This window comes from Necator americanus, chromosome IV (genome assembly GCF_031761385.1).
Source record: "Necator americanus strain Aroian chromosome IV, whole genome shotgun sequence".
In the NCBI taxonomy this organism is placed as follows: domain Eukaryota; kingdom Metazoa; phylum Nematoda; class Chromadorea; order Rhabditida; family Ancylostomatidae; genus Necator; species Necator americanus.
In genome coordinates this window covers 17,492,915-17,518,589 of record NC_087374.1, presented here as the reverse complement: position 1 = coordinate 17,518,589, position 25,675 = coordinate 17,492,915, and the positions used below count along the sequence as shown (strand labels likewise).

General features: G+C 42.8%; 7 protein-coding genes across 8 annotated transcripts; 5 read left to right on the top strand and 2 right to left on the bottom strand.

Moving 5' to 3' along the window:
- Positions 1-2,725: 2,725 nt before the first annotated feature.
- Positions 2,726-3,061, top strand: RB195_001677 (uncharacterized protein; the record flags this gene model as incomplete). Its single annotated transcript, XM_064198582.1, has 1 exon — positions 2,726-3,061. One exon carries the CDS (start codon positions 2,726-2,728, stop codon positions 3,059-3,061), a length of 336 nt encoding a protein of 111 aa, XP_064054463.1.
- Positions 3,062-3,293: 232 nt separating this feature from the next.
- On the top strand, positions 3,294-3,674 carry RB195_001676 (uncharacterized protein; the record flags this gene model as incomplete). Its single annotated transcript, XM_064198581.1, has 1 exon — positions 3,294-3,674. One exon carries the CDS (start codon positions 3,294-3,296, stop codon positions 3,672-3,674), a length of 381 nt encoding a protein of 126 aa, XP_064054462.1.
- Positions 3,675-3,720: 46 nt separating this feature from the next.
- RB195_001675 (uncharacterized protein) lies at positions 3,721-4,035 on the top strand (the record flags this gene model as incomplete). Its single annotated transcript, XM_013448541.2, has 1 exon — positions 3,721-4,035. The coding sequence occupies one exon, from the start codon at positions 3,721-3,723 to the stop codon at positions 4,033-4,035; it is 315 nt and encodes a 104-aa protein (XP_013303995.2).
- Positions 4,036-4,295: 260 nt separating this feature from the next.
- RB195_001674 (uncharacterized protein) lies at positions 4,296-4,688 on the top strand (the record flags this gene model as incomplete). Its single annotated transcript, XM_064198580.1, has 1 exon — positions 4,296-4,688. The coding sequence occupies one exon, from the start codon at positions 4,296-4,298 to the stop codon at positions 4,686-4,688; it is 393 nt and encodes a 130-aa protein (XP_064054461.1).
- Positions 4,689-4,994: 306 nt separating this feature from the next.
- RB195_001673 (uncharacterized protein) lies at positions 4,995-5,456 on the top strand (the record flags this gene model as incomplete). The annotated part of the gene is made up of 1 exon (XM_064198579.1): positions 4,995-5,456. The coding sequence occupies one exon, from the start codon at positions 4,995-4,997 to the stop codon at positions 5,454-5,456; it is 462 nt and encodes a 153-aa protein (XP_064054460.1).
- A 1,329-nt stretch (positions 5,457-6,785) lies between these two features.
- Positions 6,786-10,171, bottom strand: RB195_001672 (uncharacterized protein; the record flags this gene model as incomplete). Its single annotated transcript, XM_064198578.1, has 8 exons — positions 6,786-6,887; positions 6,969-7,091; positions 7,974-8,060; positions 8,653-8,785; positions 9,025-9,183; positions 9,243-9,343; positions 9,407-9,507; positions 10,072-10,171. The coding sequence occupies 8 exons, from the start codon at positions 10,169-10,171 to the stop codon at positions 6,786-6,788; spliced, it is 906 nt and encodes a 301-aa protein (XP_064054459.1).
- Positions 10,172-12,201: 2,030 nt separating this feature from the next.
- RB195_001671 (uncharacterized protein) lies at positions 12,202-24,456 on the bottom strand (the record flags this gene model as incomplete). Of its 2 annotated transcripts, none has more annotated exons than XM_064198576.1 (16): positions 12,202-12,270; positions 19,234-19,388; positions 19,476-19,629; positions 19,837-19,991; positions 20,105-20,168; positions 20,226-20,294; positions 20,389-20,481; positions 20,528-20,620; positions 22,231-22,311; positions 22,411-22,485; positions 22,541-22,706; positions 22,801-22,894; positions 23,034-23,171; positions 23,933-24,056; positions 24,174-24,266; positions 24,343-24,456. In XM_064198576.1, the coding sequence occupies 16 exons, from the start codon at positions 24,454-24,456 to the stop codon at positions 12,202-12,204; spliced, it is 1,737 nt and encodes a 578-aa protein (XP_064054457.1). The 2 variants fall into 2 exon arrangements, with proteins under 2 accessions (XP_064054457.1, XP_064054458.1); XM_064198577.1 differs by having other exon boundaries at positions 20,540-20,620.
- Positions 24,457-25,675: the final 1,219 nt, after the last annotated feature.

Here is a 25,675-nt window from a genome sequence, read left to right as displayed (position 1 = left end):
CATGATCATCGACATCGTCGATCACGACCAGTCTTAACGTCCGGCTAAAGCCGGACTTCAGACTTTCTGTGGTGTTTGCTTCGCTCGCCTTCACTGATAAACGAAAATTAATATTAGTGTTATTAGTTGTATGAAATTGGACTTGTGTATCTCCGGCAATCCTTACTTTTTTACATTATAACTGAAGATTTCATAGTCTTCTTTTTAAACGCGTCAGTTCTACATTTGCAAAACATTCGAGCTTCAGCTACAAACACTCCTTCGATACCAGAATAATATAGATACAATTTGAAAGCGTTAGTCAAAGTATGGGTATACCTCATACATCATCCTACTGATAAAGATAACGTTCCACGTCAGATCACATAAACATCTTGCTACTATTTAAGCATCCGTTTGCATGCGTGTTTCCACTTTCTGAGAACGGCATGCTACAAACTTGAGGCGAACGAAGAAGGAAATATGCACACGGAGGAGTCATAAAGGTGAAGAGCAAAGCGCCCAGTGGTCACGGCTATGAAATGGCTACAACCATTTATCTTTTACGGCATGCACACTAAGTTATTGCGCATCAATGACCGGGTCCACCGACGCCGTTGGACCCATCGTACCCCCTTCCACAGGTAACGGCGCCGGTGGACCCGTCGCACCCCCTTCCATAGGTATTTGCCGCCGGTGCACCAATCTAGCGCCGGTAGACCCGTCCTACCCTCTTCTATAGATATCTGGCGCCGGCGCACCAATCTGACGCCGATGAACCCGTTGCACCCCTTCCATAGATATTTGGCGCCGGTGGACCCGCCACACTTCCTTGCATAGGTATCTGGCGCCGGTGGACCCGTTGCACCCCCTTCGCCACGACGCTAGAGAGCTATAAAATAGGGTGCGACGGGTCCACTGGTGCCAGATTGGTGCACCGGCGCCAGATTGGTCCACGGGTGTCAGATACCTATAGAAAGGGGCTGTGACGGGTCCACCGGCGTCAGATACCTATAGAAGGGGGTGCGACGGGTCCACCGGCGTCAGATTGGTACGCCGGTGCCAGATACCTATAGAAATTGGTGCTACGGGTCCACAGGCGTCAGATACCTATAGAAGCGGGTGCGACGAGTCCACTGGCGCCAGATACCTATAGAAGGAGCTGTGACGGGTCCACCGGCGTCAGGTTGGTGCGCCGGCGCCAAATGCATATAGAAGGGGTTGCGATGAGTCCCGTTTCATCGAAGTGGTGCGTAATAACTTCGTGTGCATGTCGCAAAAGGTAAATGGGATGTTTCATAGCCGTGGCCAATGGGCGCGTTGCTTTTCACCTTTATGACTCCTCCGCGTGTCTATCTCCGTTCGTCCCAAGTTTGGTAGAATGCCTTCCTCAGAAAGTGGAAACATGCATGCAAATGGCTGCTTAAATAGTAGCGAACAGTTTACATGATCTGACGTAGAACGTTATGCTTATCAGTAGGATAAAGTTTTTCACGTCATTTTGTGCTAAAACATCATTCATTGATAACTTTTAGAAGGAAACAGGAGGAAAACCCAACTTTCGAGTAATACTTTCAAATTGTGTCTACCTTATATGGGGATCGAAAGAGTGTTTGGAGTTGAAGTTTGAATATTCTCCAAGTGTAAAACTGCCGCGTTCAGAAAGAAAACTATGAAATCTTTCGCTTTCATTTATAGTATAGAAGAAGGAAGAAAATGTTTTTAGAAAAAAAGAATTCTGATTTTACAGAAAATGTCACTACCGTTAATTTTTGATTAATTTTGATTAATTGATCGGTGAATGCGAGTGAAGAGAACACAAAAAGTCTGAAGTCCGGCTTTAGCCTTGAAAATCTCCCGTCCAAGGAAGAGACATCCAAGAAACATCCTGAAACACAGCGCATCAAATGGTGGAATCTGAAGGATCGAAAGGAGATATTTTTTGCGTCCGTGGCTCCATCTGCACTTCCCCACCCTACTCGTAGTGTGGAGGAAATGTGGTTGTCTACTTCCAGTGTTATACGCTTGACCGCGGAGAACACTCTGGGAAAGACGACTCTAGGTAAGCCCAAAGTACAAAAGGCTGCGTGGTTTGGAACGAGGAAGTTCAGGCGGCAATTTGTGAGAAGAAGTTCAAGTATAAGCTCTGGTGGAGGACACGTCAGCCTGAAGATCGGGGTGCTTACCTAGCGGCGAAAAGGGAGGCTAAGAAGGCAGTCTCCAAGGCGAAGTCAGACCGCTACAAGGCTGTGTACGACATGTTTGATACCAGAGAGGGCGAGCGGGCAGTGTATCGTTTATTCAGAGCACGTCATCGCACAAACTTGGATATGGAACACACCAAGATCGTTAAGGGAGCTGATAGAGCCGTTCTGCGCCGCTCTGGTCAGATCCTGGAGAGGTGGCGAGAGTACTACAATCACTTGTGTAACGAAGAGTTCTGTCATCCTCCGATCCCAACTTTTCCCAGCGTCTAGGGCCCTGTTCTACCAATTACTGCGGTCGAAGTCAGTACTGCCCTCGCAAAAATGAAGTCGAACAAGGCTCTGATGACATACCTGCTGATGTCTGGAAGCTGCTAGGAGATCGAGGATCCGTGTGGCTCGCAACTCTATTTAACAAGATCGTTGCAGAAGGACGGTTTCCAGACATTTGGCTTACTTCCGTGACCGTGCCTGTCTGAAAAGGGAAAGGAGACATTGCTGACTGCACTTCGTACAGGCGTATACGACTGCTGTGCCATACGATGAAGGTCTTTGAGCGTGTCCTGGAGGCTCGTCCGAGGAAAATTGTCAGCGCTTCACTCAACCAGTGCGGTTTTCTGAAAGATTGGAGCACTATAGATGCAATCCATGCTGTCCGTATCCTTCTGGAGAAACATCGAGAGAAGAACCGCAGTGTGCGTCTTGCTTTTCTCGATCTCGAGAAAGTTTTCGACCGTATCCCACATGAGCTGTTATGGATGTCCATGAGGTCGTATAGAGTACCAAAAGAACACCTGCGGTGGACAAAGCTACTTAAGCGAAGCCTACCAGCGTTGCACGATGTGCTGCTGGAACAAGCAGGCCATTCCCTGTACTAGTAGGGGTTCATCAGGGTTCATCCTTCTCACTCCTGCTGTCAATACTGTGCATGGACACGATAACGAAGGAAATCCAAAAGCAGCATCCGTGAACTCTACTCTTTGCGCCATGTTCGTCGTGCTCGCATCAGAGTCTCGAGATGAACTTTAGAAAATAAAAATCAAAATACAGTCTTGGAAGGATCGGCTGCAGCAATATGGATTGCGCCTCAACACATCAAAAACTGAGTACATGGAGTGCGGACCAATGGTAGAGGATGGTTCACTTCGTGTCGATGGCACCGAATTAAACAAGGTGAACTGTTTCAAGTACCTTGGATCCAAAGTGACTTTCACAGGCGACATTGATCAAGAAGGTCGAGCACGTGTTAATGCGGCATGGATGAAATGGAAAATGGCGACAGGCGTACTGTGCGACAAGAAAGTCCCTGTTCGACTGAAGTCGAAGATCTATAGTACGGTTGTGCGTCCTGTTACCCTTTACGGATGCGAGTGCTGGCCGACGACGAAATTCTTGGAAAGAGTGTTGCACGCTATGGAGATGCGGATGTTGAGGTGGATGGTGATGGTGATGGTGGACGATACGTGTAACGCTAAAAGAGAAAGTATCTAACGACACTGTACGCTCCATCTTCGGCGTCGTCCCGATAACTGAAAAGATGAAGGAGGCGCGACTGAGATGGTTTGGTCACGTCTTGCGGCGAGAGGAAGATTCTGTTGCCAAAACCGCTCTGAAGCTCGACGTTTCAGGAGTGAGGCCGCGTGGGAGGCCAAAGATTCGCTGGTTGGACCATGTGAAGCTGGATATGATAGATCACGTTTATGTACGGCTGATGCAATGGATAGAACCAAATGGAAGACAAGAAGCACAAAGGCGGACCCTGCAACAACGCAGGACAAACGCTAGGAAGAAGAAGACTAGGACACTTTTGAGTCCACAAGTTCAGAATTCCATGAGATGGACTTCTGTATAGAGAGTATATATAGAGTTATAACCTGCACTGTTACATGGCGAAAGCTTCCCATACATTGCAAAAAGGTGCTGTCGTCCAGCACACCGCCAAAGCCCATAACTTGAAAGGTCAACTGCCTGAAGGGAGCATGGAATCTTTGGCAACAACCATTCGTTTCGTCACGCTGAACTGCCGAACACTATCGAGTGAACTCCAACAAGCCGCTCTATCCAGACTTCTGCGATATCACCGTGTGCCTTTTGCTGCACTGCAGGACACGCATGAGAGATCGGCCCGTCATCAGCATCGAAAATTACACCATGTACTGCGGCGATGCTGATGAGAACAAAGTAGGTGGCTGCGCGATAGCTGTGAGGAACGATTACAAGAACCTGGTGGAGGAATTTGGCTCAACGTCGTCTAGATGCGCCTTTTTACGACAGCGGGATCACAGAGGACGTAAACTCTGGATCATAAGTGCTCACGCACCTACGGAAACCGCTGAGGACAACAGTAAGGACGCCTTCTATGATGAACTCAATGCGTTGATGTCTAAAATACCAAGCCAGCAGGTGGTCATTGTCGGAATCGAGGCAAATGCGAAGATGGGAACAGCAATCCGATGTGCTAGGAAAATGGTACTATGCAGCAGAGCGCACGTCGGACAACGGTGACCGTCTGGTCGACTTGTACGAACAGACGGGCCTCATCATCGCTTCCTCGTCTGAGAGGAATCATCGACGCCATCAGCTCACGTGGCAGGAGTAAACCCTTTCAACGCCTGAAGAGTAGCGCAAGCGGAAGATGAGGACTCTTAAGCTTCAGCTCGACTACGTTCTGGCGAGGATTATTCCTCAGTCAGATATCCGAAAATCTAGAGCTGTTTGGGACGTCGCGACTCTGACCACCGTCCAGTTCTCAGCTTCAAGATACGGTTCCACAAGAGAAACCGAGGAGTTCCTCTTCAACCGAAAATCGACATGGCAGGTCTGAAAGACGATGAATGCAGAACAAAGTTCCGCCAACGCGTGTCTATTCATGTTGGAGTACGGACCAGGAAAAAGCTTAGCGATGCGGATTCCTTCACAAAGTTCATCCAGGACTCTGCAAGGGAAACGCTCCCGGTTCTATTGCCGCGAAAGAAGTTTGCCTTTGCATCTGCGGAAACAAAATCCACATACAATTCTGTATGTGTCGCGCGCAGCGCTGGTGACTTCAACCAGGAAAAGCGTCTTAGAAGGAAGCTGCGTAGTCAACTGCAACAAGACTGCGATAACGAGTGGACGTCAAGAGCGATGGAGTTTGAGAAGGCGTGGGAGGACAGGAACCCGCGGAAAGCCTATGCTCTACTAAAACAGTATAGCGGCAAAATGAAAAGATGTTTCCATGTCCTCAGCACTGCTAATGTGCTTTGGTTTTTTGGAAGGAAAATCAAATTTTAAAAAAACGAAAAAAAAAAAGGAAAGGTTAAAAAAAAAAAAAAAAAAAAAAAAAAAAAAAAAAAAAAAAAAAAAAAAAAAAAAAAAAAAAAAAAAAAAAAAAAAAAAAAAAAAAAAAAAAAAAAAAAAAAAAAAAAAAAAAAAAAAAAAAAAAAAAAAAAAAAAAAAAAAAAAAAAAAAAGACTCATACTTCCGAAGGGAGAATCCGTGGTGGAGCTTCACCAGTGGACTTGACACAGGAGTTGATGGACGGAAAAGGTTCGAGTAGAACCTCTCTGTAATGATTTTCATCTCACGACAAGAAGACGTGCGAGTCCCGTCTTCGCTCAGCAAAGCTGCTAGCGGAATATTAGATTCGCGGAGATCCCTGCGGCACTTCTATAGAATCGTTTTTCTTTGTGCTACTTCCAGAATCTTCTTCTGCTTGCATTTGAAAAGATCTTCCTGCAACGCTTTTCTGCAGCTAGTGTCTGCCACTAACCGCTCAATGTGCGATGCATTCGGATCGAGCCTCAAAGCCCTTCATTCATTCCAGCAATTCCTTGGTGGTCTTCGAAATTCGATCCAAATTTGTCGTCTGCGGCTTCGAGACACGATCAACACAGGCTCGTAATCTTCTGAGCAGCATCTCGTAGTCCACATTTGGGTCCTCCTCGATGTGCAATTCATCTTGGGACAAGGAGTCCTCGAGTACGTAATCGTCGTAGACGACTTCTTTTCTTTTTCGTTGCCGATATCAGATGTTCTTTTCCATCGTGTGGTTAAGTCGTATTTTCGCACGAAGAAGATGGTGATTAGAACGGAGTACTACTGGAACTAACTTTTCCATACTCCTCCGTACATGGATGCATCGTACAGACGTCTGTACTATAGCGCGTACGTAAATGCACCGCAATTACACTACACCGGATTTCTTCATGGAAACCAGATAATGTCATAATGTGTAGAGTTCGAACCCAAACACATACTTAAGTGAACCTTAGGTCAGTAAGCCATAACCATACAAACGTGCATAAGATTCGGATAAAGGTGGAGACTATCATATGCCCCACCACTTTGTTTTGGTACACCAAACGATAATAAGGGGACGTCACGTAAGCTTTACGGAGGGGGGCAGGAGAATGGTACTGGACTATGAATGCTTGTTAACCTCAAAAACCTCAAATTTTATAGTTTTATAATTTTATAGTTAGACATAGTTCTATGCATATGATTTAATGACAAACAATGATTGCACATAACAAATAAATACTAATACTTAGGCAAAGATTCCGTTCTAAGACCACCAGAAAAAAATCAATAAATTAGTTAATGACGCTTGGTTTCTTATTGTCAGAAATCTCCATTTATGTCGAACTTCACCGTGTGGTAGACGCAAGCTGCATATGTATCCTTCGGCGTGCACAGCGATTCGATTGATTTCAGCAGTGTATTCTCAAATATGATATTAATCCACTTGAACTTCGAGGGTATCCCACAAAGCTATGCACCGATGTATTGATTGATTCCGCTCACCCGATAACTGCTACTGATCCCACGCTTGTTTGAATATGTGCTGCACATTTTATGGCACTGTTGACGCTTAGAGTTGTCCAATTCCGACCGGTCCATTACATGTACGACGGCTGTCAGAATACCCTAAATCCGATAATATCTTCTAGTTTTCCTCGTCTCCTGGAGGTAGATACAGTCCATCCAAAAAATTTTGTTTGATTTATCGTACAAAACTGCGTGAACAGTTATAAATTAGTACCAGACTTGTCTGGGATGATAAAAGCACTGACTTGACACATCGGCTAGCCACCGCAAGTCATTGTATAGGCCAGATACACGTTCGTAAACCTCAAACGATTCTGAATTGAAGTGAACGTGAAGGCGCATCCCAAGCGTATTGATTAACGCCAGAAACTTTATCCTTATTCTTTATTCGACAACGATGAAACTGAACGAAATTCTGGACGGGCAAATGTATACTGTGGATTCACCCGATTAAAGGCCTATCACGAATCTGACGTGGTGATAGAATCCGCGGGAAAAGCTAGAGCTGCAGCTGCAGACGATTGTGAGATCTGGGGTAGTTTCGCCTGTCTCTCCCTAATCATCGTAAAGAACAGTGTCAAAGACACAGGTTTTTTTTACGGCGATTCAGTCGCAACGCGCCACCCTTGTACACGCGCCGCATCTAGGTGTCAAAGACCAGCGATGTCTTCTCATGAATAGGCTGGTGAAAGGATCGGGACGTGTACACAGGGGAGCGTTCTAACGTGCCTCGTACACTTTTTCCTTGTGATGTGATTATCCAAAACGAAGGTTGTTAATGAAAGAATAAAGGATCGTAATGATCTGAATTATAGGACTTGAAATGACATCATTTATTGCGAAAGTTCGACTTTCCTTGAATCTTGGCATAGAGATTGCAACTTGTTGATAGTCGAATTTAAGCAACAGCCAGACAATTTTGTTAACAATCTTGGCTGTTGCTTAAATTCGACTATCAACAAGTTGACATCATTTACTCACCTGCTTTAGATAGTTCCAGTACTCTTGTAGCTTATCACGAGCGTCACCGTGCTTTTCATTAACTTCACGACGCGAAGGTGCGCACATCTGAATTTATCAATGAGCAGTTTCAGAAGAACCACAACCAGACGAAAATCACAATTTTTCATTTTTCTTGGATTCGCACAAGAATACCAAAAAAAGAACTACTTCGAAATTACTCAAGATGATCGAACACACTATGTAGAAAACTCTGCGAGAAAAAAACAAATAGTTTGAAATTGTGACCAATTTCTTAGTTCTTCCAGTTATCATTCGCGGCAAATATTTATTTCACGTTGTCAAAAAACTCGAGTTTTGATTCTGATCACTAGATCTCGTCACGAACTCCCATCGCGAAACCTTCAGCAAGCAAGGTAAGAAACTTCTGAGCATTCCTTCACCGTTGTTAACAGGATCTGATGATCATTCATGGTTCGAAAAGTTCATTATCGACAGTGGCCATTAAAAGTGGAAGTGGCCATTATCGACGACATTACCTCTTCTATTTCTAGTCGGTCAATGAAAGTTACGGTCATGAAATCTTATTAGCAGACTGCAAATTTATCGGTTTTTTCAGGAGAGAAACAGAATAAGCACGCTCAACAAATGGTTTTTGGCTATTTGGAATTCACAAATGTTTAGCAATATGCACACTCACCTTGAAGCGCAATGTCTGCCTGCCCTGTGTAGCATCACATTTTTCCGATCCTTCATTGAACACGTATTCTTTCCATTCACTGGTTTCTCTGTTAACCTCCTCCTTGATTGTATCACAAATGTGACAGAACTGACTAAATCTCAGGTACATAAAATAGCAAAAGTGTTCTTCTGTAGGAATTGATTCTTTCTGTTTCTATTTTATGTCAAAATGAGCACAAAGTCGTTGGTACTGACTAAGAAAAGAACTCAGAATACTTTAATGGTGCCATTGAATGCCTGAATGCTAAGAAAGAATAGCTCTCGTGTCTTCGTTCTCACCAGCTTCTTTCCACAGAATTAATAACTAATCAAATTCATATGAGGGACTTACCACGTCTGCTTATTGGTCAGCATATTTCTCAGCTGATTATTCGCACTTTGAGGACACCAGTTTGTTTTGGTGATATTTGTACATATACTTGACACGGCAGTACGTCCTTCAGCACGACACGGTATGTTCTGACCCAATTGCAGGAATGCTTCGATGTACCTGAAACACGCAAATCCACTAACCCTCCATAACATCCCTACTTTTGATGGTAAACAGACGGATTTTCTATAGGTCGGTTCATTTTGAACGAGAGTTTCACGCGGTAACAACCGGGAAACGTGATTGAACGCGATTTACCGTTAACATCGGTGAGGATCACCTGAAAAGATGAGCAACTTCTTTTTTATAGTCCCAGATAGGATTTAAAATAGTGTTCGCCTACTTGATCACTGCTCGACTCTTCATCATCATTCTCATCGTCTTCGTTTGAGATCATATCGAATGTGAATTTCACTGACGATCGATCAATAATGTCAGACTTCACTGAAATATATGAAAAACATGGAGAAAGAGGTCTTTGACATTTTCACTCTGAATTGAAGAACTTGTAAGCAACCATTCCGCTACAAAGTTCTTTTTTGAACCGACGATTTAGCAATGAGCAAGAGCTATATATATGTAGTGGAGTCAAAAAAGTCTGATTATGGTGGGACTGTCACTGGCCATGTAATGATTGAAACGCGGTCCTTTTCGATCATTAAACATTTCAGCACCAGCACAGTACACATTAGTCCGCTTGTGCAGTTGCACCGCAACTCCTCAAATCGCGAATCGACTATAGAAGATTACTTGTTCTAACATTTTTTCAATGCTTAGTCCATGGTTTTTGGTTATGCATTCGGTGTTCACTCGTGCGTTAGGAAGAATTGTACTCGTAGTGAGAATGCGACCTCATTGTATCATACTAAAGTGAAACGCTTTCCAACACATTGAGTCGACCGCACTTCTTTTTCTTTTTCAGCTAAGCAGTTGAATTGCTCCTATTCTGTGGGTGAATAAAACATGAGGACACATGGGACAAATCAACAGACAGATCATTAAGCATACCATTTGGACATGATTGCGTGAAATTCTCTCGAACAGTTAGCACGACTGTCTTTGACAACGTGTAAGTCGGCAAAAGCAAGACCAACAGTACAGCTAACATGCTGAAATTACGCTTATTGTAGGTTCACTTATACGTAATTTAAATCGCGGAAGTTAGGAAGAAATAATTGATATTAATGAATAAAGCGCAAGTGCTATTAGATCCCCTTTCTGAAGTGAGGCTTATATTTATACTTGGACTGCTAGCGACGTGAGGGCTCTTGACCCGATTACGGCTTTGGATCGCCACGCCCACCCACGCAAACCGGGCGACGAATGGCCCGTGGCTAACAACGGCTATGGCCGACTTAGATTTCTATTTATACATCAGGTAAGAGTAATTTACTGGGAACTTATTGACCGATTTAGTTATTGATAGAAAAGATTTACCTTTGGATACGGAAATCCAATGAATACTAAAGATTACGCAATCTAAAAAAGTATCGGAATAATTGACGCTGTTCTCCGTGTACAACTTCTTCTACGCTTCTCTCTTTTTGAGAAGCCTCGCCATTAGATCCAGAACAAGTGTTCAGTTCCAAATCCCTTCAATTACATAATGTGCGTCGCCCAAAAAGTCGCAAAGCCTGCAACCGAGCGCAAAAAGGACCCCAATCTAATTTACGCGTTAACTGCTCGTTCATAACGTATTTTATTTGATCTGATGTCGACATAGAAATAACTTTTCTAAAACACCACTTCTCGGTGGATTTTTTTGAGGTGGTTTTATTCTTTCAGTAATAGCAGTGAGATCAGTGGAGGTGATTAACACTAATTAGAAGATATTTAAAAGCGAACGCCTTGTCACTCCTGTAGTAGCTTTTCCATTTAGCAGATTTAAAGTAAAAAGGAAATTGACGTTACTCAACCAACTTGCGATGCGCCAACGCAATCACTTCAATTCGGTATCATTTGAGGCTTACGAACATGTGTGTAGCAACTCTGTGTATTTATTCATTCAGACAAGTTCATACCTATTCATCGACCGTGGAGGAATGAAAGGCTTGTGTGGCAGAGCGGTTTGAACCGTTGACAGTTGATAACTCGACAGCGGAACCTCTTACTGACTGGGCTCCACCGGTCCTGACCTCCAGATTTAAGTCAGATCTGAACCATCTGACGCTTTCGAGTACTTCTGGTTCTCATTTAGAGCATATTGAGAGAGATTGACGGTATGCAAACCATCACAATCTCTTACCTGTCTCAGTGTCTCCTGCCCCAATTAAACTGTGCATTGTGTCTAAGAGTGCTATGATTCTGAAAACTGCTATTTCTGGTAGTAATAATATTTAATATTATTAACATTAAATATTACTACTATCAGACTTTTATTTTTAACTTATTTAATAATATTACTCCAGGGCGTTCCAAAGTTTTCTTCTCGTATATCACCATGTCTGAATGCAACATTTCCGAAATGAATACAAAAATCTTGAGAAAATCAATGAGTCAACGAGAAAATCAATGAGAAAGCAAGCATTTCCGAACACAATTTTCTCTTAAACTTCCCTACTTATAGATATCCTGACTAACTAGATTGATTTCCAATATTCTGCAAAACTTTTCCATCTGTGATGTTCCGTTGTTTGAAATGACTAATCTCCTCTTTTCCTTGTCTGTCGAGACGTATTGCAATTGTAAAACCGTTGAGACTTTTTTGCTCGAGATCCAAAAGCGACGCTAACCCTGGAGTGGCACTTTCGGCGCACTCAAAGAAAGAAAAGAAACTTTAAGAAGCAAGGGAGACACACAAATGCGTATATGCCTTCCTTCAAGCAGCTCCATGATTCATCGAATCATAATCGTAGCTGACAAGTGCATGCATCGCCTTGTCTGGTGCGTTGAAACACATCAACATCCAGAACTTCAGCTAAAAACGTAACTAGACTCCATTTTTAACGATTCAGCAGACTAATAAGAACCGAACCGGAACCTTAAGCCCGGTTATCCATTCTAGAAATAATTAAGTGTGTCATTACAGTATTTGTTAAGTGCACATGTTCTACTTTTTTGACCGGCTTTCGCAAAGCCCACGAACAAATTGACGGTGAGAAAAGTTTACTCTTTGTACAAATAGCAGATAATTGTATTTCAATATTCACAGTCATCATCATCATCTGGTTGGTGTTGACAAACATCATCGAAATCCACACTGATGATCTGGAAAAAACACATCTAATAAAACTATCGAAAGAAAACGAACATGGATGTGGCGAGAACAAATGCAAAATCTTTGTAACCAATCACAACTCTATGCATTTGGATCTCAAGTTTTTCTCCCTACTCATGCACCGCTGAAGAAGAAAAATTTCTTTGCTTTAATTCAAACAAAGGGAAGAATGAGATCCTTAACTGCAGAAGTGCAATGAGTTTTGAAGCATTAGGATAGAAGAGTGTTGAGAGTGTTTTCTTATTGGTCTACTCCTCTTTTCACTCTCAGCAGAAACCTCTTGTTTTTTCTTTCTTTTTCTTATACTGACCCGAATCAGAGCACTTAACGGCATACCCCACGAATCTGAGGTGGTGCTGAGGGTGATTCCGTCCATTTCTTCCTAATTGCCATAAAAAGCAGCCCGGAAGATGCGGCGCCGCACAAGGCTCCGGAAAAAAGAAATGGAGGAAATCCCCTCCCTCCATAATCTACTATCCCTTATAAAAATTTTCCACCTGAAATCTGCACCACCTCAGATTCGTGGAGTGATGCCTCTAACCTATACAACTAGTACGCAACAGGGGCGAGCTACTATTAGTACTGATATAGATCTCTTGAATGAAGCGATCTCAGAGTTTTCCCTGCTTCATTTTCTCTCGCAACATCTCAATACCCACACGTTAGGATCATGCGTGCGAAGGGGTCGTAAGCGTGGAAGGAGGTCGTAAGAACATGGAATGATGGACAATGGAGCAGAAGGTAAATTGAGCACACCATAGTGATCAAGAAAAAATCCAGCTCTGAGATGGTAACATGGCAGCAGAGGTCATCAACATTTCCACACGGTACTGCTAATTGAAGATTAAACGTCGAGTAGTTTTAAATTATTTCAGAAGTCGTAAAAAAAATTAGAATGAACGTTTCTACTTCCAGATGCCAGCGTTGTTGAAGGAACACAGCATTTGTTGGGAAATGGAAGAACAATATGTGAATTTAAATTGCAATTAATTAATTGCATGTTTTTTTTAATAAACTCAGAATCCTTGTATAAAGCGATGTGAAAAACGTTGAACTTGTGTGGTAATCGCTAAAGACAATGATACACCGGTGAGAAGGTAATGTGTTAGAGATGATTTACTGCATCAAGAACCAACCCCGAAACTGATATCTTAGTAATTTCTTTTTGTCCTACGCGGCATTTAAAGCAGTCGGTGTTGCGTCGATGGCTCACTCCAATTATTGTCATATGTTGTTTTGTGAAACAGTCAAAGAATCCACGCGCAAAAAGAAAAAAATCCTGTAGAGGCTACTATTTAGCCTTGAACAAAGTGCACCAGTACCCTTACCATTCCTAACCTCTTTCATTAAACTCCCTTCCCCTCTCTCAGCTCTTTAGACTTCTTAAAAGATTATGGTGCATTATAGCGGAATGAGCAAATACGATGCCTGACTCCTCCGGTTTCACAGCTAACACGTTTGGGTCATTATGTTCGGCACTAAAGATAAGACTAAAAACTAAAGACTAAATGTCCAACACTTCGTTTTGACCCGACTATTCATTATGAAAAGTCCATGAAGTAAAAAAAAGGAGATCGAAGATCAGAGACGCTGTCGCATTTCCCGAAGACAGCAAAATAAAGGATGTCGGACGCGTGATGCACTTCAGCGACAACCGTGGGACCAGAGCAGTGAGTGATTGGGTTTCACGCGATATTAAGCGCGTGATAGGAAGATCCCCGACCCCATGGTCAAACGTGCTCACAAAGTCCTTCGAGGAAAGTTTTGATGCCCTTCATGTCCTGTACGAAAAAAAGAACCATTGGACGATTCTGGCACACGATCGAGATAAATGGAAAAATTATTGGTGCCCGTTCAACCAGTTCGAAGAACAACGCGACTCGAGGTAATCAAGGTGACGTAATCACATGTAGGAACTATAGCTGAAGTCTAAAAAAGTATAATTCCACGAGAAATTGTTGATTAAAACCTGTGGATATTACGGTGCCAAAATATTTAACAGAATTTTGTCGTGGTTTACAAAGTTCCCTGTGGCGGCGTTGCCTTGGAATATTTTAACTTTTCTAACGGTGCAGGTTTCCTCCAACTCACGGTGAACAGAAAGATACTTCTCCTAAAAATATTCTAAACGATGCGTTACATAGCGACTCGTAGAATCCCCTTTGCGTTGACCATTGTACTATTACTTATCTCTGCACTTCCAATAAATCTTTTTATACTTTGCCTTATTTGCACCTATATCAGTACTGAATAATAATAATAAATTGTGGTAGAAGTCGCATCATCACAAAAGAGCTCCATCTGCGAAGGCATCACAAAAGAGCTCCATCTGCGAAGTCACACTTCCAAACGAAGATTTTTCAAAAGCCTGACCCCAGTTCAGCTCCATTTTAGGCGGTGAAATATACGCAAAAAAAAGCAAATTGTAAAAGATTCTTGACTTAAGATTTCAGGTGGTACTGTGCGGATGGTACTGTTTAAAGGCATCACTCCACGAATCTGGAGTGACACCGGTTTAAGGTGGACTCTGTCTATACGGGTCGTAGATTGTGGGAAAGATGATGATTCCGTCCATTTCTTCCTAACTGCCGTAAAAACGGCCCGGAAGATGCGGCGCGTGCACAAGGCTGGGGCGCTCCAACCGAACTCGTAGAAAATAGCGCTAGAACGCTCGAAGACCTTCCAGGCCTTTTTAAGGCGATTAGGAAGACATGAGCGGGACCCAACCCTTTTCTGCAATCTACGATCCCGTATAGCCTTTGACTATCGGAAATCCATATCACGTCAGATTGGGGTGATGCCTTCAATGCGGCTATTTGTATCTTCACTAAGGTGTGTTGGCCTTAAACATACACGAGCCAATTCTGGTCGCGTGTTCAGCTAGAGCTTGCATAGAATCAATCCAACGTCACTTTTCCACGAACGGCGAAACTTTATGTCTCGAATGAACTGCTTGTCAACGCTAAGTGTCCTCAGATCTTCCTTCACCACTTCCGTCTAGTTTTATTTTACGACCAGCGGTCTTTTCATCTAGAGTGTGGAAGCATCCTCAAAACAACTTGCACAAGACAATCAGACGGTTTCCTCATAACGTGAACAAAGAAGCGAAAACAGTTTTCTATGACTACTTCAGAAGGCTGGGCAAAATGCTAATGCTTTTCAAGTATCATCCGCCGGTACACCACCACCTCACGAGTAGATTTCTTCGTTATGACATACCATCGAACAAAAGTAGCCAGCAATCGTCTAAACAGCTTCCTGTCCATGCAGTCAAGAATCACCGTCGCCGGCGCTGCCCAAGTCTCCGATCATCATAAGGTGAATGGCGGTTAGGTAGACTCGTAGTATGACTTCGTTGGAGATAGTGGTCGACCAAGGCACTTGGTCATTGAGTTGAATGCCGAAGTGGCTTTAGTGCATCTGCTGAATGGTATCGTTTTTCAGCATACAGCCCAAATAACATAATTCAACCACGAGTTCAATAGGTTTTTCGCCTATCTTTATTCCTGTGTGGAATCTCGAGAAGACCCAAATCTGTTTGCATTTGTCAGGGTGGTGTCCCTGTCCGTAAGTTGCACTTAATTTTTCTATACGATCTACAGCGTGTTGTAACTTTGCTGCTCAAAGGAAATATCACAATAGTGACCACATTCACACTGTTTCGGATCTCATCGAGGTATCGAGGGAGCACAAAATGCTGCTATGTCTCACCTCTGTCGGCTTGAAGAAGGCTTTTGACTCTGTTGAGACGAAAGCGGTCATGAAGGCCTTGCACAACCAGAGTGTCCCTACTTAGTAGATAAAAGTACTTCGAGAGTTGTACAGCAACTTCAAGACCAGAATTTCGCCATTCTACAAAAATATCATCATTGGTGTGAAGAGGAGGGTCTCACAGGGTGATAGAATCCTACCCAAAATATTCACAGCCGGGTGCGGGACAAGAGGTGTCCGTGAAAACCGGCTGACCGCTCCTGACCTCCCTTCAGCGCGGCGCGCCTCCGCGTAATCATGGCTGCCACTCCACCAGCTGAACATCCTCCGCGACCGCCTGAGATCATTTAGACCCCGCCCCCTTGATGCCATCTAATCAACGCTGCGCTCGACGAAGCAGTGGATACTGCGAATTTAGAAGCGAGAGGAGCGTAGAACGAATTGACGCACCATGATCTGGTGCACGAAAATAGTAAATTGAGCGCATATGATCGGGATTTAAGGAGAAAAACTAGATCCTTTCATCCAATTAAAAGATATAATATCAGAGACATATCATAGAGTATCAAAGAGTCAAAGAAATGATGATTGATAAGTGATATGCGTGTTCTACAACTCACTGAACTCACTTGAGCAACTTCACACAAATATAGATTATCTCAAAAAGATGCCCCAGGCAAAAGAATAAGAAGAAAGGAAAAGAAATGAATATATTTTCACGCACCTCGTAATTTCACACATTTCACGCCCAAACTGTTCTATATAAACTCGTAGTGCATAAGTATGTGTTTGTCACGATGTCATTCAACGAATTCATATTCAACTATACGCCTATAACTAATATATATAGTAACTAATATATAACTAATTCATATAACTATACGCCTAGCAACTTTATTTCCTTATTACTTTGTATGTATTCTTTGAACTCATTTCTACATTTTACCTTTTCAAAATTTCATATGGATATAATGTTTATACGGAGCGCAACTTAAATATTTCAGTACTTCCTTTTACGTTTTATAGAATAAAACTTTATATGGTTCTTCAAACTTCTTCCAACATCGTTCCATCGCTTCATTTGTATCTATTCTCTACATAAAATCAATATGACAGGTTAGGTGTATTAGTGGCGAACAGAGACCTTTGTATCTTCGAGATACACCCTTAGGTACAGTGTGTGTCTGCGAGGCATTATTCGCACCTTGCTAGTCGTTGGATACCACTTTTACTCAGCTATATAAGCAAAGAGAAATTCCTAGAAAGCGAAAAAAAAAGTTAAAAAATATAGCATTACACCGATCAAGGGAAATTCTTTGAAGCATCTTCTGCATTCCGAGAGATAGATGATTAATTTCCATCTAACAAGTCAAAACAGGAAATTTTCATTTTCAGTCGCATTCTTAAATGGCATATATACAAACCTTTCTCAATTATATTAACTTAGAAGTATACTTTATATAGAGTTTCAAACAACACCTAGCCAAAATCCAAAATCTTTATACACGATGTTGTTGTGCTGAGGGTTAAAATAAAAAAATAAAAAAGGGAACTAATATCAGGCACTTCCATTTTCCTTCCATTCTAGAAGCGCTTCGTAAGAATTACGGACGCGGCGGAGAAAACTCCTCGTAGGAGTAGCAGACGCGGCGAAATGGGCAGGGAGTGTAGTGTGGGAGGGGCGTCAGGGAGACGTAGCATAAGGGGAACAACCAGGCTGCCGCGGTCACGACGCTATCAAGAGACGCGCGGTGCAATTAACGACGCTCATTAGCTTCCTGGATATGTGGCGGCACATCATACGGGTACCTCTTGACCGTCCCCCTTCACAGCCACCCTCGAGAACGCAATGCGAAAGCTGGAATGGGACGACATGGGAGTGAAGGTTGACGGTCGGCAGCTACACCATTTGCGCTTTGCTGATGACATCGTTTTGATAACATCTAGCATCAGTCTAGCGGAACGAATGCTGACCGAATTCGACGAAACATGTAGATGTATCGGTCTTCAGCTGAATCTGCAAAAGGACAGGTTCATGCATGACGGATGGGTCTCGGATGTCCCATTCACGTTCAACGGTACGAACATATTCGGATGCACCAGTCACTCCATGTTAAGCCAGTTATATGGCTCGGAAATAAACATGAAGAACGACCTCACCCCGAGCTGAGCAGGAGCAAACGAGCGCCATGGGAGACGTATAAGAGCATCGATGATGTGGTGAAAAAGACCAAGAACACCCAGCTCTGTGCTCACCTCTTTAACACCATCATGTTAAAGAGTCTGCTTTGACTTATGGTTCGGAAACCTAGGCATTTCGCAAGTAGGAAGAAAACGCGGTTAGCGTCATTGGACGCGCAATTGAGCAGGTGATGCTAGGCGCATCAAGCTTCACACAAGTGAGCGACGAGATTCGAAATTATCTCCTGCGTCAGCGATCAAAGATTAGAGACGCCGCCGCGTTTGCTGAAGAGAGTAAAACAAGGTGGGCCGGACACGTGATGCGTTTTAACGACAATCGTTGGACGAATGTCGTGAACGACTGGGTTCCCCACGATATTGAGCGCACTACAGGAAGACCGCCGACCCGATGGTCAGATTTCTTCACAAATTTCTTCAAAGAAAATCATGATGCTCTTCGAGTTCCACGCGAAAACAAGAAAATGGAAGAATTAGTGGCGCCCGCTCGACCAGTTCGAAGATCAACGGGAGTTAGGGTGATCAAGGTGACCACCTACCGAATTTTCCTTTGGCATAAACTCATCAGCAAATTTCCATTGCTTTGCGTTTTCGAAACTAAAAATTTCCAGTAACGGAGAACTGTCGCAGCAACGTGGAAGCTAGGAAAGAAATGAAACTACTTTAGGGGTAGGGAGTCAGGTTTCATCACCATGCTTAACCTTGCCTGTGATATAAGATAAGAAACAGTGTATATAATCCAGCGATGATGGTGGCTTATCGTGATCTCACTGCAACTCAAGTAGTTTATGGGCGTGGCCCGCTTATGCTAGCTGTTGCTTGGTGTGCTTCAAATATACTTCGTCTTCATTGCTCACGAGTGGTCGCCTAGTTGTGGCAATAAACATTCACTGAACCACCTATTTATTCATCTGAACGATTCGGGCAAAGATCCCAAGAGTCTCAGCACCCCACACAGTGTATGCGCTCACTACTAACCTTTTCCGCTACGTCAACTAAAGCAGCAATACGCTGTGAAACGAAAAGTAAATACAAAAGATCACCTCATTAGATCTTAGTAACCTTGCTACTATTTTACATCGACTTTTGTCTTTCTCTTCCATTGTTGCAGCGCATCCTTTATGTTTTCCTCGAACAATCATCACCCTAGACTTTTCTAACCGCGGTAAAACTGTTTCCAGCCAAGATTGGCGAATACCTAAGAGAACAGGGTATATTGGACTGAATAGCTACTTAAACAGTAAGGAAATAAAGAATGAGTCATACAATAAAAGTTCCCACTTACCGTAGTGAACTTTGCCATGAGAATCTTCGAGCGCTATGTCCTTACGTGATGCTACATCTACTACACGCATTTTCTCTTTGAAATACTTCCCCTTCTTGTAATCTTCGTCGATGAATCTAACTAAGAGGTCAGTGCGAACCCATAAATCCTCTTCCTAAACATGGATTTTTTATTATCACAGAATTGGAGAATTTAAAAAAGAAAATCGAATAGCACTCCAGTTTCATTTCTTTCAAATGATTCTACATCTTATAAACAGAAGTCGGTGATCATGGTTCACTGTTGCACAGAAAAAATACGTTGGAAAAAAGTGGAGAACTTCAGCGGGTGGGGGGAAAATATCTGCTTCAAATGACTCTACCTTTGAATTCCTCGACAGCTTTTCGCTCTTTTCTCGAAATTTGTCTTTTGATCTCTCTTCACGATCCCTTCTATCGTCCTTTTGCTTCCACCCTTCCTTATCGTCCTTGTTGCTCTTCTCAGTTTTGTCACGCTCGCGGTCATAATCGTCCTTATCTAAATACAGTAAATTGTTAAAGTACTGGACTCAAAAACTTAGTTCCAGCATAAAAGTTACAATAATAATATGATGAACACTTTGAAGCTGCAGTAGAACTGGAAAGACTTACTTATGCATTTACTGTCTCTTTCGTATTCTTTCTTCGTCACCTGCTGAACAGCAAATAAACTCACCTAAAAGAAAAAATTCCTTGGTGTCGGTGAACATATACTGTCACTAAAAAATTTTACTTTCACATGCTGTCCACCTAAAGCGAGGCGAACGAATAAACTATTGTTATCGTCATCACGAGACTCTACCTGAAAGACCCATACTGGCAAATTTTTTGCGGTAAGTGATCAACATTACAAATTATTAGGCATAATAAACATATAAAATAGCGGCGAAACCCACTTTACCGTACTGTCCTTTATATCGGCCAGCAGTTACCCGTATAAGTGAATCCTTTTTAATTAATTCCTCAGTTTTTTCGTCTCTTTTTCCATTCTGAAACACACGATACTCTTCCACACATCCGTCAAAACCTATGTACCTCCATCTTCACCGCCGCTTTTTCTGGTTGTTGAGGTGTGGCCCCGAGGCCCAGACCATTTGGGCGTCTGGGAAGTACACGAACTGGGACAACCTGAAGAATGCACTGCAGTTCTGGTTAGAAAAGTATTTATCTCCATTTGTCAGAGTAAATACTACCAATAAAGGAGAATATTAGACTAAAAGTCTATGATGAAAGTACGAACCCTGAAGAATAAGCTTTTTCTCGGCTGTTGCTTAAATGCAGCGCATTACGAAACTAACGATGTTGGAGTATCTGTAGGTAAATATAGAGATCGGGATGTAGATCAAAGGCACCACCCCACGAATCTGATGTGGTACGGATTTCAGGTGGAGCATTCATATACGGGATCGTAGATTATGGAGAGGTGGGTGATTCCGTCCATTTCTTGCTAATTGGCGTGAAAAAAAAACGGCCCGGAAGATAAGGCGCTTGCACAAGGCTGGCGCGCTCCAATCGAACGTCTTGTAGAAAATAGCGCCAACGCCCGAAGCCGTATCTTCCGGGTCGTTTTTTACGGCAATTAGAAAGAAATGGACGGAATCACCCTTCCTTTCCTTAAAGGCAGCATACTACGAATCTGAGGTGGTGCGCATTTCAGGTGGAGTATCCGCGTACGGGGTCGTAGATTATGGACACGGGGTAGTTCCTCTCGTCTCTCCCTGCATCACTGCAAACAGCCGCCTCCAGAATGCTGTTTTGTACGATGCTATCTATTGCAACGCTCCACCCCTTGCACCGCCTTCGCCCTGCGATTCGTCGAAAATCAATTCAAAGTGCCCCAATAGGCAGGAAGGGCCGCTACGCGTACAAGGGTGCAATAGAAAGAATCGTACAAAGCAACATTCAGGGGCCGGCTGCTTGCAGTGATTCAGGGAGAGATGAGCGGAACCACCCCGGTCTCCATAATCTACGACCCCGTATACTCCACCTGAAATCCGTACCACCCCAGATTCGTGGTATGCTGCCTTTAATCTACTATCTCGTATACGAATACTCCACCTGAAATCCGTACCACCTCAGATTCGTGAGGTGATGCCTTTAAGAATATAAACTCGCCCGCCCCTAATCGTTCTGAAAAACGTGGGAGCAGCGTGTCCCTGGGAAGGATACGTTAGACCGTGTCATTCGTTTGTACGTTCTGGTCCCCTCAACAGTTTATTTACTGGGTTTACTTAAAACTTTAAATAGGTTGCTGAAACGACTTTCGGCCTCTCGCCCCTGGATGCGGCGCGTACAAAGTCCTGAAGCGTTTTCACGTTCCTCGCAGAAACGGACGCTGTTTACCACGCCGTTTCTCAAGACTATTAGGGAGAACTGAAGAAGACACGCCCATATTCGTAATCTACTTCCCAATCACTAAATTCTCCCAGGAGACCCCAACATCATCAATTTCGCTGTACGCTGCCCTTAATATAAACCAATGAGAAGCCCAAACACACACACACACAAAAAAAAAAAGAAGAGATATGTACTACATGAAAATGAGAATAAAGCTTCTAAAGCCATCGTTCAATTTAGAGTGCTAAGTTATTGTAGACACAACAATCATAGCATTTAAAAAAAACAAGTAGAGATGCCGTACCAAAAGCAATTGAAGCGATTTCCTTATGGGTAGATGAACTAGAATCTGCGCAAAATATAAATGTACAAATAATGAGGCAAAAAATCTAAAAATATACCTGAGGATTACGCCCGATGCCTTGACCTTCCTTCCAACCACAACCTCTCAGAATAGCCAATCCAAACTCTTCTATAGGGACCTAAAAGTTCCATTAATTGAAACCTTGCACTAGGTGATATAATTTGAAATTGCAGTGGAACGAAGAATGTAACATTAACATCTAGACAGCAACTCTTACCGCACTATAGTCTGCATCCTCCGCTACCTTTGATTCCTCATTCATAATAATTGCATCGCTACCAGCAGAGGAAACCTAAAAAAGCACTAGAACTTCCCAGCAAAAGAAAATCGATCGCAGTATAACTCACAGTTGACGCCTCAAAAGGTTGACTTTCGGTGAGAATAGCTAGCCTTGCTCGATCTTCTTCGGCTAGCTTCCCTTCTTTTTCGAGGGCCAGGAGCTTCGCCACACGCCAGTCATGCTCTTGAACCATAGGAATGACGATGGCTTTCTTTTTTTTCTCATTTTCGTCACTGAAGTATTGCCAAGAAGTGTGCTGTGTGCACTATAAAAAGAAAAGAGGAAGAGAGAGAGAGAAAGTATTGATTAGAGCAGAATTAAACTCACCGTACACCGCCGTCCTCGAAATGGGTCAGTTTACGTTTCTTGTTCCTGCTAGCTTCCTCCTCGTGTTCTCTTTCTTCATCACTGTCGACTACCACTAAATTCATGATTTGATGCTGACCTAGGGTGGTTAATGGGTTTTAATGGTGATCCACAGTTAATGGAAAAACAAGCTCTTAGCAGAACCATTTTCAACTACATTAAAAAAAGGATGGAAACAAGAGAAAAAGCCTGACCATCAACGAGAGCTGGTGTGCTCTGTTGAAATTTCGAAGGAGGAGCTCTTTTGACACCAAAGGAAATCTTTGTTCTTGGAGCTTCCTGAGACTCTGAAGTGCTTGCATCCATCAAATCCGTGCCATGATCGCCCATTACTTAATCAGAAAGAAATACACAAGAAAAATATTATTCAGTTCATCCAGAGAAATTCCGTTGAGACTTTATCTAAATTTCAAAAGCTAAGATTACAAGAAATTAAAGATTACAAGAATTTTATCCAGCAAGGTGAAGCTTCGGCCTTATCATCAATGCATAGTGGAAGAATGGATTAAAAAATTTAGCATGGTAGTGAAAGAACAGCAGAGGTGATGGTCCCATGTCAGAAAGAATACCGTTCAGGTTATGCTGTTAATAGCAAGACGAAATTAATCGTTAACATTGTTTTGATTACCCGTATATGGAATTCCACATTGTGAACGTTGAGTGAAAAGGAAGATGACGTTATTTTGAGATATTTTCCCTCCATGGTGGGAAGTTACGAGTGATATTCCCAGATATAGCTCCAAGTACAAAATAAAAAGCGGGGAAACAATCCATCAAGAAAATTCGAAAATATGCGGAAGCGATACGAAGCGCTGTGCTAAAAGGAAGGCAGCAATGCCGTCGCAAGTAGCTTCGTAGTACAATTTCAATTCAGTTGATGTTGAAGTGGTTTATACGTAAGGAATAGGTTTCTGGTGGGAAAAATTGTATGGTTTATGATGAATTCAAGATGAGCAGATGTACTGGTTGCAATGGGATTTTTTTTTATTTACAACCGTAATGGAGGATAAGAAACAACTTGAAACAACCATTTAGAAGCGAAAGAAAAACAAAGAATATCATTTTTTCCCTTCAACCATTATGACATGGTAACCGAATTTCGTTTTAATGGGTGGATCTGTATAAATCGGCTTGTCGCAAGTGCTCTTTGGCAGATCAAAAGCGGCGTCCTGGAACGGACCAACCATTGATCCTCGCGTCATCCAACCCAGATCACCCTTAAGAATATTACATAATACTGTGATCAGTATAAGAAAAAATATGGACATAATAAATTATTAGCGAAAAAGACAACTGTCCTATCGAAAATAAATGCCTAAGAACTTCGCACTCACTCCCGATCTCGCCTTGTCTTCACTATACTGAGCAGCAACTTCATGAAACTTCATGCCCGATTTGAGCTTTTCAATGGCCTCCAACGCTTTACTCTAAAAAAAAGAATAAAATTCAAAGATAAAAGCTCCGAACTCGAGCTTAATCTCAAGAACAGGAAAAGTAACTTACTTGCTTTTCACATAAAATATGACGAACTTTAACAGCCGTGCCACCTTTTGCTTCTTTCTTCGGAGCTTCTTCTTTGTCACTGCTTTTCTTAGCAGGTGCTTTTTTCGGTGGCATTGGTGGGTGATCCGAAAGAAAGTGAAAAAAAAGAACATTTCTATTTCAATTAAAGACAGTGCACCTCAAAGACAACGATACGGATTTTGGAAGATAACGACACACACATCTAGAGAAATACCTCGGTAACTGAAACGAGCTATAATAAGACTGGCAGAATGATAACTCAATCTTCGAATTTTTTTTTTTCGTTGAAATTTAGCTCGATATGGTGCAATCACACATATGACGAGTTGAACGGCGCTGGCAGCACAGAAACGTGCATAGTATTAGATTGTGGGCCAGCACCCAAGATGGCTGTTCTGGAGGGGATGAATACAATGGAAATGAAACTATCGAGTGCTTCTTCTCCCGATCCTGCCGTCCAGTATTATCTGGTTGACTTGCTGACGCAGACCTTTGCAATGATACTCCGATGTGTGACCTGTCGGCTTCTCCCGGTTAATGCACATTTGTTCGCCACAGTGCGTTTGTCTATTTGGGGAATGGTATCGCATTCGTACTCTGGGCCTTGAACTGGTGAATGTTTTCGCCACAGATGCTTGTTTTGTTTTTTGAAATTTTGTGCCAGCCTTCGACTCTCGTTCACGTTTAATATAACGATTTATTACAAGACGCGAAATTGACAACAAAGCGCTAGAGAAGTCAATGGGAGGACTGCTACCGTCCTCCTCACACAACACAAGTGTTCTCCCTAGACCATTACCAAAGCTCCGCCTATTAGAATGATGACGAAGCGTTGGGGACTACGTGACGTGGGCCAAAACACTCCCGGGGCGCAATAAATTGAAAACACCTGAACTAGTAAATGTGCCATTCTAGGTTAATATTGCACTGTAAGCAGTTTACCAATTAACAAATACAAAGAAAACAGACTATCAGATTACGCGAAATGATGCCCACGTGTTAGTTTTTTTTTTTTTTTTTTTTTTGGTTGTGCCGCCCATTGACAGATGGTTTGCGGTCTCTGCAATTGGTTCTTTATTCGGCTCCTCTCTATTGACGTTGATGGAATTGAGCGAAAATTGAAAAGCATGTCAGCTTGTGACAGAGATAAGTGCACGTAATATGAAATATACTTGAAGGAGAGATCATCACCGAAATAACAGAACTATGGCAGGCTGCTAACCAACCGAGAATGCTCAGCTGTTAGTGTAGCTTCTGTGAGTTGTGGACTGTGATTTCGCGCTTACATCTTCAAGTGCGAGTTAGCGAACAA